We start from the raw sequence: 14909 nt of genomic DNA, 5'->3' as shown, positions 1-14909 counted from the left end.
AAGAATGACCTTGCCACTCAAGAGATCTGCCTGCCTCTGCTGGGATTCAAGGTGTGCACCACTATACTAGGCTTTCCCTGGATATTTTAGGGCTAATCTATTATGAAATATAAAGTGCTGTGGGATGTCTTCATGCTGTGAATGTGTGTTGCTCCAGCTGGCTAATAAATAAGCTACTTTGGCCTATGGAAGGCAGCTTAGAGGCAGGTGGGGAATCCAAGCAGAGATATAGAGAGAAGGGCAGAGTCAGGGGAGATGCCAGCCCACTGCCCAAGGAGCAACAAGACGCCAGCAGACTGGTAATGCCATGGCCATATGACAACACGTAGATTACTAGGAATGGGTTAAGTTATAAGAGCTAGTTAGCAAGAAGCCTGAGCCATAGGCCATACAGTTTATAATTAATATAAGCCTGTGTGTTTACTTGGGACCGAGTGGCTATGGGACTGGTGGGACACAGGAAAACTTCTGACTACATCTGGCATTCTAACATGGGGCAAGAATTTCCACCTAAAACCTGAGAAAGCTTTAAAAAGGGGTTCTAAAATGGAGCCAGGAGCAGCTTCCTGGTTTGTCTCTCATGTGGGCCAAGGCACAGAAACGCTATGGCATTTGAGCTGGAGCACAGCATGGCAGATTCCTGCCACAATATGCAGTTGTGTCTCCAAGATGTGCAGCATACTGAGTGGTGGATTTAGCTTTTGCTAGTACAGACAAAAAAAAGGTTTCTAGGCTACATGCTGCTTGATGGAGGCATAGACCCACTGCTTCCGAGTTGTCAGTGAGCATGGCTCCCAGAGCTGGCAGTAAACATACCTCCATCATGTTGGGAAACTGAACAGGGTGGAGTCAACAGCCAAATCCACTGCACAGCTTAGCAGTTTAAAATCTCTCCTGGTCAGGAAAGGATTACAAATATACAATAGGACAGATATAGATTTAAAAAAAAAAACCTTTAAATGGCTTACAGTGTGTATAAAAATGTATGTAGGCCTGGAAGAGAGGAAAAGGAATATAGGCAGTTATATAAAGTAATAGTTTTAAAAAATAAAGTTTTTGCCGGGCGGTGGTGGCGCACGCCTTTAATCCCAGCACTCGGGAGGCAGAGGCAGGCGGATTGCTGTGAGTTTGAGGCCAGCCTGGGCTACCAAGTGAGTTCCAGGAAAGGCGCAAAGCTACACAGAGAAACCCTGTCTCGGAAAACCAAAAAAAAAAATAAAAAAAAAAATAAAAAAAAAATAAAAAATAAAAAATAAAAAATAAAAAAAAAATAAAAAATAAAGTTTTTGAAGAGACAATAGAAATATAAAAAAAAATAAGCCACATAAAGATGGAAAATATAGTCTGGATTATACATATTTTGTTTTCTTTAAATTTTTTGAGTGTTAATGAGCTAACTGCCGAAAGATATTTGTAAAGGTTGCTAAGTTAAACATATATATATATATATTTGTGTGTATATATACATATATATGTATATATATGTGTATATATATATATTTTAAAGGTATCTTGACTTCAAAATTTGGTTATAAGGATGTGTTGCTTTAGAAAGGAGGCTCTGTTTTTGTTTCCACAGGAAGCAAGAGGCTGTGGATTTGTTCCAGGTTAAGATAGATCAGATTTGATCAAGTGAGACCTCTTGACCCTTGACAGATGGTATCTATCAACAAAAGTTACAGCCAGTCTTCCCAGGACTTGACTATTATCTCAAATTTTCTCAGGATCCCTCTAAGATTGTCAGTGCTCCCAATCAGCAGGAAGTAGTATGAAATGCTACACCCAAATTCCCAAAATATTATGTATAAATATTTTTTATATAAAGGGAGTTGATTATAAATGCAATCTCTTTCTAAAGAAAAGGGGATATAGATATGATAGGATGAAATGGTAGATTATTGAATCTACTTTTAAAGAGCAACAACTTGTTTGAAATGTTTTACATTGCTATGGATTTTAGTTTATTGATACAAATTTAAAGTTAATTTTGTTTTACTGTATACATATTTCTACTCTTGTTTAAGATATTTTGTTTATGCAACTCATTTAAAATTGTAATGTATCATTAAGAAATACAGATTAATAGTCATCTATGATAGCCAAATTTATAGTCATGTTAGTTAAGTTTTCTAGGTACAATGGACTTTGCCAATAGTTGAGACAATCTCTCAACTTTGCTGCTTCACTAAAAAGTCTGCCAGAGACTCTAGGCCTGTAGGCTGAAAATGGATGCCCCAACAGTGCTGAGAAATTTTGGGTGACTGTTCAGGCAGCCAGATCTGTCATTTCTGGAATTTTGGAAGTTGCTTACATTGCACTTCTTATCTACTCAGATAATATTATATCCTTCTAGGGTCTTCAATGGAGTTGAAGACTAGATATAGTTTTTCTTGGTTACAATAAAAGAAAAATTAGATATGAAACTTTAGATTCACAAAGATAAGATAGATGATAGAGTATTTTATTTAATTTGCCAAGCAATAGACTAAATATTGTAGCTGTAATTCTTGCTTGATACCTGTTTTGTTTTATGTAATTTTACTATGTTAAAATGAAAACCTTCCTTTTTGATTAGACAGAAAAGGGAAAGTGCTATGCGATGTCTTTCTGTATGCTGTGAATATGTGTTGCTCTAATTGGCTAATAATATAGCTACTTTGGCCTATGGCAAGGCAGATTAGAAGTGGGCAGGAAATCCAAGCAGAGATGCAGAGAGAAATAGGGCAGAATTGGGGGAGATGCCAACCTGCCACTCAAGGAGCAACAAGATGCCAGCAGACCAGTAATGCCATGGCCATGTGGCAACACATAGATTAATAGGAATTGGGTAAGTTATAATAGCTAGTTAGCATGAGCCTGATCCATAGGCCAGAGAATTTGTAATTAATGTAAGCCTCCGTGTGTTTATTTGGGACTGAGTGGCTGAGGGACCAAGTGGGACACAGAAAAATTTCTGACTACATAAAACATCTACCATGAGAAAGAATAGGTCTTTCTTCTCTTGAGATAAAATTGAATTATAGTGAAACATTCCCATGAATATTACTCATAATGTGTACCTTTTCAGTATGTCCAGATACTGAAATGAGACAAGATCTGAAATGTCTCTCTCTACAAGTAAACTTTTTTAGAATATTTTTCCCTACATTTGCAAAATTCTTACAATAAGGGATTCTAGTTAGCAAAAAAGCCTGGAAAGTATTGTTTTTCAGTACTTTCACAACTCATATCATATAAAATCAGAGTAAAATATCAAAATGCAATTCTAAAAAGTTATGCTTAGCATGATCTATGCACCAACTGGACTATTAGGGGCATTCATATTGTCCAAATCTGATGAGATCTAAAGCAAATAGGAAATTGGATACCATCCTACACGAACTATTTAGAGGAGGCCTACAAGACTAGTGATTATAACACCCATGTGGCCACCCACATTTGGAGAACAACCACCCTTCCATAATGTAGTGTTATATTATTGCAAACTTTGAGAACTTCCAACAGAATAGTCACTGCTGGCCCTACTAAGTCATGTCACAAAATATCCCATTTGAAAGCTTACTATCTAGATCTATATCAAGCATCATCATTAGAAGACATTTTTCAGATCAACAGAAAAGGGCTTTTTATCAAGTCCTGCTACTTTCAGTGCCAAAGCTTTTGTTTTAGAACTACAGCCAAAACTAAGAACATATTTCCTACCAAATAACACTGGGATTTTTGCTATTGATATTTAATTTTTAGACACAAGAACCAGTGGTATACATCTCACTTGACTTCCACATAATACAGGTTTAATTCTAAATCTATTTGCCTGCTGGTTGAGTTTCTATCTCAGTCTGACCCACTCACAACTGTATACAACCCATGTTCAAGAATCTCCCATCAACTCCCAAGTTGTGCTATATTAAGTGTATTTCATCTTTTAAAATATGGCTAAGAAGCCGGGCGGTGGTGGCGCACGCCTTTAATCCCAGCACTCGGGAGGCAGAGCCAGGCGGATCTCTGTGAGTTCGAGGCCAGCCTGGGCTACCAAGTGAGCTCCAGGAAAGGCGCAAAGCTACACAGAGAAACACTGTCTCAAAAAACCATAAAAAAAAAAAATATGGCTAAGACTTAAAAAAATCCCCATTGGTCACAGAATTTACCTATTTTAAAAAGGTCTTACTCCAGGCGTTGCTATTTTTCCAGTACTTGGATTTTAAATCTTTATTTGTGGGAAACAACTTACCTTGGCCCTTCGTGCATTAAGGTTCAGTTTTGACTCACAGATCTTCAGGGATTATAAAAACTTTTAAGATGAATCTATTTTTCTGGTTTTATGTGAGAAACTGACTTAACTGACTTTCACTAGAAAATAAAGAGTTTTCTTAAAAGCTGTCATCCAATGTGCAGTCCAGGTATAATGGCTAAGGCTCTCCTATTTCTAAAGAGCAGCTGAGTGCCACCAATAAGAGGAACAGCACACAACAGTGAGTGCATACTTTGACAGTTGACAGTTGCCACACTGTTCTTTCTCAGCCTTCTAGGCTTGTTTCTGAGCCACATTTGAAGATGGTAGGGATTCATTATCAATAATCAAGTACAGAACATTTTTCTAACATGCTTTCCTATTACCACTAATCAAAGATAGAATATATCCCAGAATTGAAGTGAGAAAAATGTTAAATGTTCATCAGTTCTTGGTCTATTCCTTCACTTCATTGGGAAGATAAAGACACAGAATCATACAATTAAAAGTGTTTCATGAGGAATGAGTGAGCAGTCTTACTGGGGAAAAATGAACTAGGAAAATAGGTTTCCACTAACTACACAGCACTATGAACACCAAGTTGACTTCAAATTTTTTATTGGAAAGACAAAAGTTATAATGAAAACTCAAGCTTACCTCAGCACCCGTAATTTACATCGTTGGGATATCAAGTTTTGGCATAAGCTCTCTAACCCATTGTCTTCTAAGTCAACATTTTTCAGGTCAAGATGTGTCAGGGTATGGCAGGTAGTCAAAAAACTAAAATCCTGACAGTTATTCAGGAAGCAGACAGATCCAAACCTTCATAAGAAATACATACAGAGTGGTTATACAATCATCTCTACTCCCAGTTTCCTCATCCGCTTTCAGTTCTTACTCTCATCTCTTATCTGGCTCTGGGTTTCTCATACTGCAGGTAAGGCACCAAAAGAATTTCAGAGAACTATTGAGGAAAACAACAGATGTTTGGATTTGTAACATGAGAGCTGACAGTCTTAACTATTTTGACCTCACAGGAAATGAAGATGGTAATATTGGGAAAGGTGGAGGGAAGCCTCTGAACTTTTAGGAATGACTACCACAATTATCAAGGTCACTCCAAATACTTCAGTGACAACATGAACTTACAATGCTTAAATCCTTTCTATAATCAAAAGTGAATTCACAATTAAGATCAACTATCAGATGTATGTCATTAGCAACATATACTGTTGCAGACATGCTATTATCCTGTGGGCTTCAGTGAGTATACAGAAGCAATATAGAGAGTAAATACAAAGGTCATCTTCCAATTTTTCATTACTTTCTTGTAACTGCATTTGTGTTTTGACATACTTGACTCTCCTGTAGTGCCCAGTCTTTGGCCCTGAATTCAATCTGTCCATACTGCATCCTTACTAACTGTCTAGAGACCACTTCCCTCCTTTTCATCTCATTACCTAGCATTCTTCTTTCCTACATTGCTTCTATCCCCAACTAAGCACCCACAAGAAAAGTTTCCTCTATTTACAAAGCTAACCATCCTCCTAAGTCACTATGTAAATATAAATTGGAAGCAGTTTTTTTTTTTTTTGAAGGGGAAAAGGAATTATCACTAAGGAGTCTATGACTGAGAATAGTCACCATGGTGTCAATTCCTTGGAGGAAATCTTCTGTTTTAAAAAGAAGCCATTAGCCAAAAGGCAGCATTGGTTATTAACATTTGCACTGATGACATCTGGGGAAAGACAATGTGAAGGAGATGCTTAGAGATGAGTAAAAAGGTCACACATCCAGTGGCCTCTTATCTACCTACAGGTTTAGATAATGCTTAAAATCTGAGGTCAGAGCTCATAACAATGAGATTCTAAGAAAAAATATTTGGCAGGAAGCTAGTCTCTAAGACAGAATCTATTTTGGTGATACTAGGAACAAGGATGCATTATTTGTTTGGTGCTAAGTATATACAACTAACCAGAAAGTAGACATTAAGCACATGACAGGCACTAAATACAGAGGAACATATAGATGGTTCCAGTCCCCAGGACAGCCAACAAGAAGTGATATGCAAACATGCATATTTTAAATGGAGAAATTCTGGAATCAAATTAAGATTTTAGGACTGACAATAAGCATGGGTACAGGTGAGGAGCAGGTGGAACATTCATATGCTGTGGGTATAACTGTTGTAAAACTGTTTAGCATATATATATTTAACAGGTACATCTATGAACCAGACAACTCACATTTTAACCAAAGATGTAAAAAACTCATAAACAGCTAAACAATATTCATAGAAGTCTCATTCTCAATAACTGAAAATTGAAAAACCCACAAGGGGGTTTTATTAACAAGACAATGAACTAAAAATTGTAATGTAGTTACACAATGCCTATCAGCAATGAAAACAAACTTAGTCAATATGCAACAAAGATAAAGTTTTACAGCATTTTATTGAAAACCGACATAAATACACACTGTGTTTGTTAAATGGTTTCTATAAACAAAGCTAGCTGGACTAGAAAATGATTTTCCTCAGACTAGTGACATAAGAGAACTGAATAGGAAGGTGTAGATGGAACATTTTCATCTCAGTGTTCTACCTTATTTTGAGTGTTGGCTATAAATATGTTTATGATTGTCATTAAACTTGTTTGTCACATTTAATATAATTGATTTTTATCAAATATAAAACATTCAAAAGAAAATATAAAATAAGTTCTGTGTCATGTCTTTGTAAGTGATTTGTGACCTCAATTTAAGGTCATAGTTCTATGCCATGCTTCATCTAGAAAATCCCTAATGGAGTCTTAAAACCACATGCCAACAGCTTCTACAACCATTGCTATCTTTCCCAGAACAAATGAAGTCATGCTCCTATGTCTTTAGACATCTCCATTATTCATGTTCTTAGAATATTTTGCACAATGGTTGTTATGTATAATCACACATCACTTAATGAAGATTTTATTTTATAACATTTTGTGATTTCGATCTTGTGCAAACATGAACGACTGTCTTTACACATACTAACTGGGTCTATTAGGAAACAGGGTGCTATGGGACCACTATCACCCCTCATTGACCAAAAACTGTCATATGACCATTTCTATTTACTACTGATTTTTCCTAAAGTAAGGGTGGAAGGTAGGGCAAAGAAAAACAATGGGAATATTCCATTAAAATTTCCCATGTGCCCGGTAGTGTTGGCCCATGCCTTTAATCCCAGCACTTGGGAGGAAGAGGAAGGTTGATTTCTGAGTTCCAGGCCAGCTTGGTCTACAGAGCAAGTTCTAGGACAGCCAGGACCATTACACAGAAATGTTTTGAAAAACCGCACACACAGAACAATTCCCCATGTAAGACTTACAGTAGTTTTTGTAGTTTACACCTTGGATGACTTAATTCTTCACTTAAAATATTCATCAATGATTTATTAAGTCTGCTTTCATACATATCCATTTCTTTCAGAGATTCATTTTTATGAAGCACAGAAAACAGATCTTTCCAGCAGTGAATGATTCCAGCAATAGCATCGTCGAAGCTGTGTAATTGGAAAAAGGAAAGACCATCTACTTTTACCTTAGAAGATGCTATTGGATAAAAACATGCTATGAAAGAGCATTAGGTGCATTTTTGCTATGGGTAGTCCACCAGGACATCTTCTCTTGGCTACCCCAAGGTTTTATTTACCCAAGCCCTCCTCCCCCAAATTCTCATCCATTTGCTCAACATATATGTAATAAGAACTACAGAGACTTCACTTTGGAGGGAAAACCTCAGGATGAAGAAGTCTGATTCACATATCTGTATGTTCTGTTTATTTTGTTTTGGATTTTTTGTTGTTCTTTTAATTTTGAGACAGGGTTTCCCTGTATATCCCTGGCTAGTCAGTCTAGAACTTGCAACATAGACCAACCTGACCTCCAATTAACAGATCTACCTCTGCCTCTGGAGTGCTGAGATTAAAGGTGGGATCAACCACATCCAACCTTATGTGTGTGCTTCCTCCAGGTGTATGTGCATGTGTATGCACTCATATGTGGAGATCAGAGGGCAACCTCAGTTGTTGCTTTGTTTCAGTTCTCAGGTGTAGAACTTTGTTTCTGAGACAGGTTTTCTCACTGGCCTGGGAATTGCCAAATAGGCTATGTTGGCTGGCTAGTGAGTTCCAGGGATCTGCTTGGCTCTGCCTCCCCCAGCCCTATGATTACACATACATGTCACTCTGCAAATGTGTTTTTTTAAATGTGGGTTTAGGTACTGAAATGTCTTAATGCTTTTAAGGCAGGTGCTTTCCCAACTGAACTATCTCCCCATCCCTCTGTATTGTAATGAAATTGAAATGAACGAGGCTAGAATGTCACTTCATGGTAATATCTAGCATGTTTTAAGTGGAGCAGTTTTTTTTTCCAACACAAAAGTTGAAAGCCAAGGACTTATAATCTGATGGTGACCTCAGTCATGCCTATGCCTTCATATAACTCAGCTTTTTCTTAAGCCAAATTGAGGAAAGTGGGAGATCAAATACATCATCCATCCATCAAATGACTAGTATTTCTGAGCAACAGTTGCTGCCTAATAGCTATTGTTCAATAAATGTTTGAATCAATTATCTACTTATTTTCTAGATAAACACCCATATATCTCAGTTTTGGAATTTTGGAATTGTAACCTCATAAGTAAGTTACCTATGTAAGAGTTGACAATTCTGTTGGCATCAGAATTAAACTGGGCAATACATTAAGCATCTTGTCCACTATATAACTATATGCTACAGAATACACTCTTCATTTTAGTTAAATATATAAATTCAAGTATTTTCACAGGTTTAGATGGAGAGAATCAGAAAAGCCAACTTGATGAAAGGGATAGGGTAAAGTCATACATAGAGGAGCAGAGTTTAGGGGGCAGGACAGATAGAGGACCTGGTATATTAGCTTCAGAAAGATTTCTGGATGGATTTTCTAAAAAATTATTACTTCACCTTAGTTAAGCAAAGGTTCCTTCTGTAAAATCTACTTCCTTCACTACTAGTAAACTGAACACTTACCAAGTTTTAGCTATGGGTTTTAAGTCCAACATAGTCTTTAACTCTGCCATTGCAGTCAGTTTAATAGCTTGTAGAGAGTAGCAGTGCTTAAGGCAGAATGAATATATACGCAACTGCGCTTCTTCATCAACCTTCACAACAATCTTTGGGAAATAGCTCAGTGCCTGAGTTATAAATTCTTTATCTTGAGTCTCATACAGACAGTGAAGCAAGTCCATAAATCTCAGCTGTGATAGATAAGAATCACCCTTTTCTAATGCTTCCAAACACATAAGTAACTCCCTTTTTATGTCCATGGATATTGTAAATTTGAAGGTTTCCTCCAGTTGTCGTACTCGTTCTTTATTCAGTAGACCGAACAAAAAGCATTTCATCTGTTCCAAATGAGGGTCATGAAAACAGTTGCTTTCAAGTAACAGATGCAAGTTTTCAAACCGTTTGATGGGATAGTCTTTTTCTTCTGGATTCTCTCTTAAGAAGTAGAACAAAGCTGCAAAAAACTCCTGGATATGGAGGTGAGTAAATGCAAAGCAGTTTCCATACTCCGTGTCCTTCTGAAGAACCTTCACATGCAGGAAAACTGAGATGTCATCTCTAGTTAACTCATGCTTTCTGAGATTTTTCTTGTAGAGTATATGATTCATAGTCCAAATGCCTTCAGCAGCTGCCTGGCACAGGCTCCTCACTAGTGTTTCATTGGGCAGAGTAGTAACACTCCAATCTATCTGTGAAAATAAGCTGCAGATATAGCATGTGAACAGAGCTGTTGTGGTTTGGCAGATCACAGCAATATTGCCACCATTCTTCACTTGCTCCTTCAGACAAGTACAAATCACCTTGCACACATGGCTGACATGGCACATGTTGAAAAGCCTCTCATTCTTTCTAATTGAACAGATCCCATCCATAGCCCATGTCTTATCTTTCAACAAATGGTGAATGTAGTCCATCCTTGCATTCTTAGACAGTCCTGGCAGCTTTACACAATGAGGTTTATGTAACAAGGGCTTCAGTCTCTTCCAAGCTGTGGGTCTTGCTGTTACCAATAAGAATGACTCAGGAAGCATCACTTTCCTCAGCAAACTGCTAATAAGAAAGGACACTGGCTGCTTCTGGGTCCAATCATTACATAGTGCAAACTCTGGCTCTTCAAAGGAGAAGTCCAGCTCATCAAAACTATCGATTATAAAAAGGAGATTGCTGGGCTTGGACAGGATCCGTTCAATGGGGCCTTCAGAGCGAGGCCAATTCTTGGATATTAACTGAGCAAAGCTTTTCTCTTTCACTTGGCTAATTTCTCTCCCACTGAGATAAAAAGCATAGGTAAATTGCTGGTAGAGATTGCCATTTGCCCATTCTAACATTGCCTTTCTCAACAACATTGTCTTCCCAATTCCAGCAGCTCCCTGAAGGATTACGGTTTGTGGTATCTTGTAGGTTTTAATATCCACTTCAAAGATACGGTCCAACAGCTTTTGGTCTTTCTCAGTGATTACATGATTCAAAGTTGCCGATTCTCCAAGCAAAGAGCTCTTATCCCATATAATATAAAATTTTTCCTTTATTATAGTTCTGTAGTCCCTTCTATCATCTAAGTCAGGTAGAATGGAAAAGAACCAAAGACACACATGATCAAAGCATTGAATTCTCTTTAGATTCACAATGTTAAAATTCTCACTGCCCACTCATGCCCTTCTCTCTCTGCCCCCCTTCCTCCTTTCTGTCCACCTTCCCTCCTTCTCAGCTATACAGGTATTTGGAAATGGACCCAGGACTTGTGGAAGAGCAGTAAGTGTTCTTAAGTACTTAGCTATCTCTTCAGCCCCCTAGGCTAACTTTTGACTAGGCATTTCTAAATACTGTTTGCTTGATATCCTGAAGTCAATATGGTTTTGATTTTGACTAGGTCATAAATCCAGTCTTATTGACTTTGAATGACTGAGAACAGTGGCCCATTGGAAGTAAACTGTTTAACTTATTAACGGTCCTTAGGAACTAACCCTGCCATCATAAAGCTATAAAAACATAGAAAAGCTGACCAAAGTCTTTGTCACCAGAGAGAATTTCCTCTTCAGAAACATGGTCTTCGATCATCTCAACATCCTCTGATTCCATGGTCCTTTTTGTCCCTGAAACAGGTGCCAAGAGGATCATGAGATTTACCAGTAATAGAGTGTTAGGAATGGTTAGAATGGGAGCCAGAATTTTTCTGTGTTGTGATTCTATGGCAATCTGGATTTAGTAAAACTAGAGTCAAGAGCTTCAAGCTGCCACAGCTCAGCTGAGAAGAAAATGTGGTACAAGCTTTGGGTGGACCTCTCACCCTCTCTCTGCTCTAACATCAGGCACAAAGTTCCCTTGCTAATTCTGACTTCAGAGGGGTTAAATGAAGTTCAAAGGAGATAATGTATATGTGCGCGCGCGCGCACACACACATACACACACACACATACACACGCACACACACTTGTAAGTATAGAGCCTTACATATGGAACCTGGATGCTACTCATGCATTTTCAAAATCTGGAATTTCACATAAGAATCACCAACAGTACTACTCATTTGAGTTTGTTGGCCCATTACTCATTTCAGCAAATAAGTTGATCATATCTGAGATTCCTCAAAAGTTTTGACTTGGTTTGTAGTTTAGGCTCAGGTATACTCAGTAGGCATCATCACTCAGTTCCTTAAATCATTTTAGTAGATACATGCAGGCGCATCATTCCCAAGACCTAGCCAGAGTAACAGCATTCAACCCTGTGCTGCTCTTCAGTGTTCCTCAAATGATCCAGTGTCCAAGAAAACAGTTTGTCTCAGTTCCTAAGCAACACAGTTGGACTCTGTTTTACTCTTTTCACACATATCTCTCAGGTTTACATTGCCAAAGATTTTGAGGGCCATGTTCCATGCCTGCCTTCTTGGGTAGTATTTCTTCATCAGGTAAACCAATTTCCCCCATTGGCCTTCAGTGTGACCTATGGTATTGAGCAGTGCCCAGGATCTACATTCCCCTTTAGGAGTAACTTGAATTCATTTAATCTCTCATTGTTCAGCTGATCCAATTAAAATAGCCCAAATTTAGAAAAGGAAGAAAATAGCATCAATGTGTCTGCCATCTTATTCTTGGGTCTGGATTAAGCTTTGTGGGGAAAAATAAAGACAGAATTAATGAGACCTGTGGAAGAGTGTGAGTAGAAAATGAACTCTCTGTACATACAGATTAATCCAACATGTATTTACTTTGGTCCACTGTATAGGACCAATATTGACCTCAAATCTTTTATATGTTTTATCAAAAAACAGCCTACCTGCTTCTCTGTCTGGAGGGCAAGGGCTAACTGCAGATCTTTACCTCTGCCTCTTCTCTAAATCCATTTCCCCCAGTCTCATCCCTAGCTCTGTGTCTGACTACCTGCTGTAGCCTGCCCCTCCTCTCTGCCTCCATGTCCAGTGGATCATGAAGATCTTTTCCAGTCTTCCTCCCCACTCATCCTGTTATCCCAACTCCCACCTCTAGAAGACACTCTGTGGGAAGCTTCCAGCTAAGAAGCAAGTAGGCCAGTGAGGCAGAGAGTCAAGCATCAGGTCTTCACTCTCCCTCTTCTCCGCTACATTGAATCTCCCAGTTTCATACCCATCTTCTTAGCAGATTACCTGTTGGGGCCTTTCATTACTCATCTTCCCCCATACCCATGGGACTAAGTAGATCCTGGTGGAACACTCTGCTTTCCCCGTCCTGTGGAACCCCTCATCTCCCTACCTCAGCCCATCATAATTCCTAAGTGTCAGTTCCCAATACCTAGAAACAAATTTTACCCAGACCCTCTGCTCCACCCAGTGGCTACACCTAGCAGGATCTGAGAAGAATTCCTTCCCAGTCATTACACCCTCCAAAGAAAGAAAGAGCTCAACAGAAACTAAGGAACAAAACACCAACCCAACAGAGACCAGACCAGATATCAACACCTACAATTACAATCACCCCAAAGCAGATTCCTAGACTACAACATAAAACATGACCAATAACAGCCAGGACAATTATTCCTCCACTAGATCCCAGCAAGCCTACCAGAGCAGACTCTGCGAACTGCAACACAGTTGAGACCCAAGACAAAGACCTTAAAGCAGCCTCTATGGATGTGATAGAGTTCCTAAAAGAGAAAATGAATGAATCTCTTAAATCCATGAAAACCAAAAGAACAGTGGAAGGAAGTGAATAGAACAGTCTAAAATCTGAAAATGGAAATAGAATCAATAAAGAAAACTCAAGCTGAAGGAAATCTGGACATGAAAAATTTAGAACTCAAACATTAGAGGAAAGCCTCACCAACAGAAAAGAGACAGAGAATCTCAGACACTGAAGACATGGTAGAAGAAATGGATAAATGGTCAAAGAAAATGTTAAATCTAAAAAACATTCTGGCACACACAATCTAGGAATCTGGGACACCATGAAAATAATTTAAGGATAATAGGAACAGAGAAAGGAGAAGAAACCTAGGTCAAAGACACAGAAAATATTTAACAAAACCATAGATGAAATTTCCCTAACCTAAAGAAGGAGATACCTATCAAAGTATAAGAAGCATACAGAACACTAAATAGACTAGACCAGAAAAGAAATGCCCCTCAGCACTTAATACAATGTTAAATGTACATAACAAAGAATATTAAAGGCTTCAAGGGAAAAAGACCAAGAAACATAGGAAGATGTATTATAATTACACCTGACTTGTCAATGGAGACCCTAAAAGCTAGAAGGGCCAGGACACATGTTCAGTAGACTCTAAGAGACCACAGATGAGAGCCCAGACTACTATACCCACCAAAACATTCAATCACAATTGAAACTAAATCATTGCATGATAAAGACGAAATTTAAGCAATATTTAGCTACAAGTCTAGCCCTACAGAAGGCACTAGAAGGAAAATTCCAATCAAAACAGGTTAACCACATGCAAGAAAACATAGGAAATAATCCCAGACCAACAAATAACAAGAGGAGACATGGACAGACACAGACACACAGAAACAGAGACCAAGACACACACACACACACACACACACACACACACACACACACACACACACGGACACACGGACACACGGACACACGGACACACGGACACACGGACACACGGACACACGGACACACGGACACACGGACACACGGACACACGGACACACGGACACAGATGGACACACGGACACAGATGGACACAGATGGACACAGATGGACACAGAGAGATGCACAGAGACAGAGGCACATACAGACACACAGAGAGAGACATGCGCGCGCGCACACACACACACACACACACACGCAGAGACGCGCGCGCAGAGTCGCGCACACACACAGAGACAGACACAGAGACAGAGACAGACACACGCAGAGACAGACACACGCAGAGACAGACAGACACACGCAGAGACAGAGACAGACACACGCAGAGACAGAGACAGACACACGCAGAGACAGAGACAGACACACACACACACACACACACGCACGCAGACACACACACACACGCACACAGACACACACACACACACACACACACACGCACGCAGACACACACACACACACACGCACGCAGACACACACACACACACACGCACGCAGA

General features: G+C 39.0%; 1 protein-coding gene across 1 annotated transcript in view; it reads right to left on the bottom strand.

Annotated features, from left to right (window-relative positions):
- Nlrp14 (NLR family pyrin domain containing 14) overlaps nt 1-14909 on the bottom strand; it is a 57558-nt gene that overhangs the window by 16700 nt on the left and 25949 nt on the right. Inside the window, exons 3-6 of the mRNA XM_076561894.1 lie at nt 11324-11413; nt 9285-10875; nt 7602-7775; nt 4889-5053 (exon numbers count right to left, since the gene is read on the bottom strand). Of these exons, the coding sequence (XP_076418009.1) occupies nt 4889-5053; nt 7602-7775; nt 9285-10875; nt 11324-11413 (2020 nt within the window). The remainder of the gene's footprint in view (nt 1-4888; nt 5054-7601; nt 7776-9284; nt 10876-11323; nt 11414-14909) is intronic.

This window comes from Peromyscus maniculatus, chromosome 1, assembly GCF_049852395.1.
Source record: "Peromyscus maniculatus bairdii isolate BWxNUB_F1_BW_parent chromosome 1, HU_Pman_BW_mat_3.1, whole genome shotgun sequence".
In the NCBI taxonomy this organism is placed as follows: Eukaryota; Metazoa; Chordata; class Mammalia; order Rodentia; family Cricetidae; genus Peromyscus; species Peromyscus maniculatus.
Note: the sequence above shows the minus strand (reverse complement) of the source record. Positions and strands in the feature narration are given on the sequence as shown.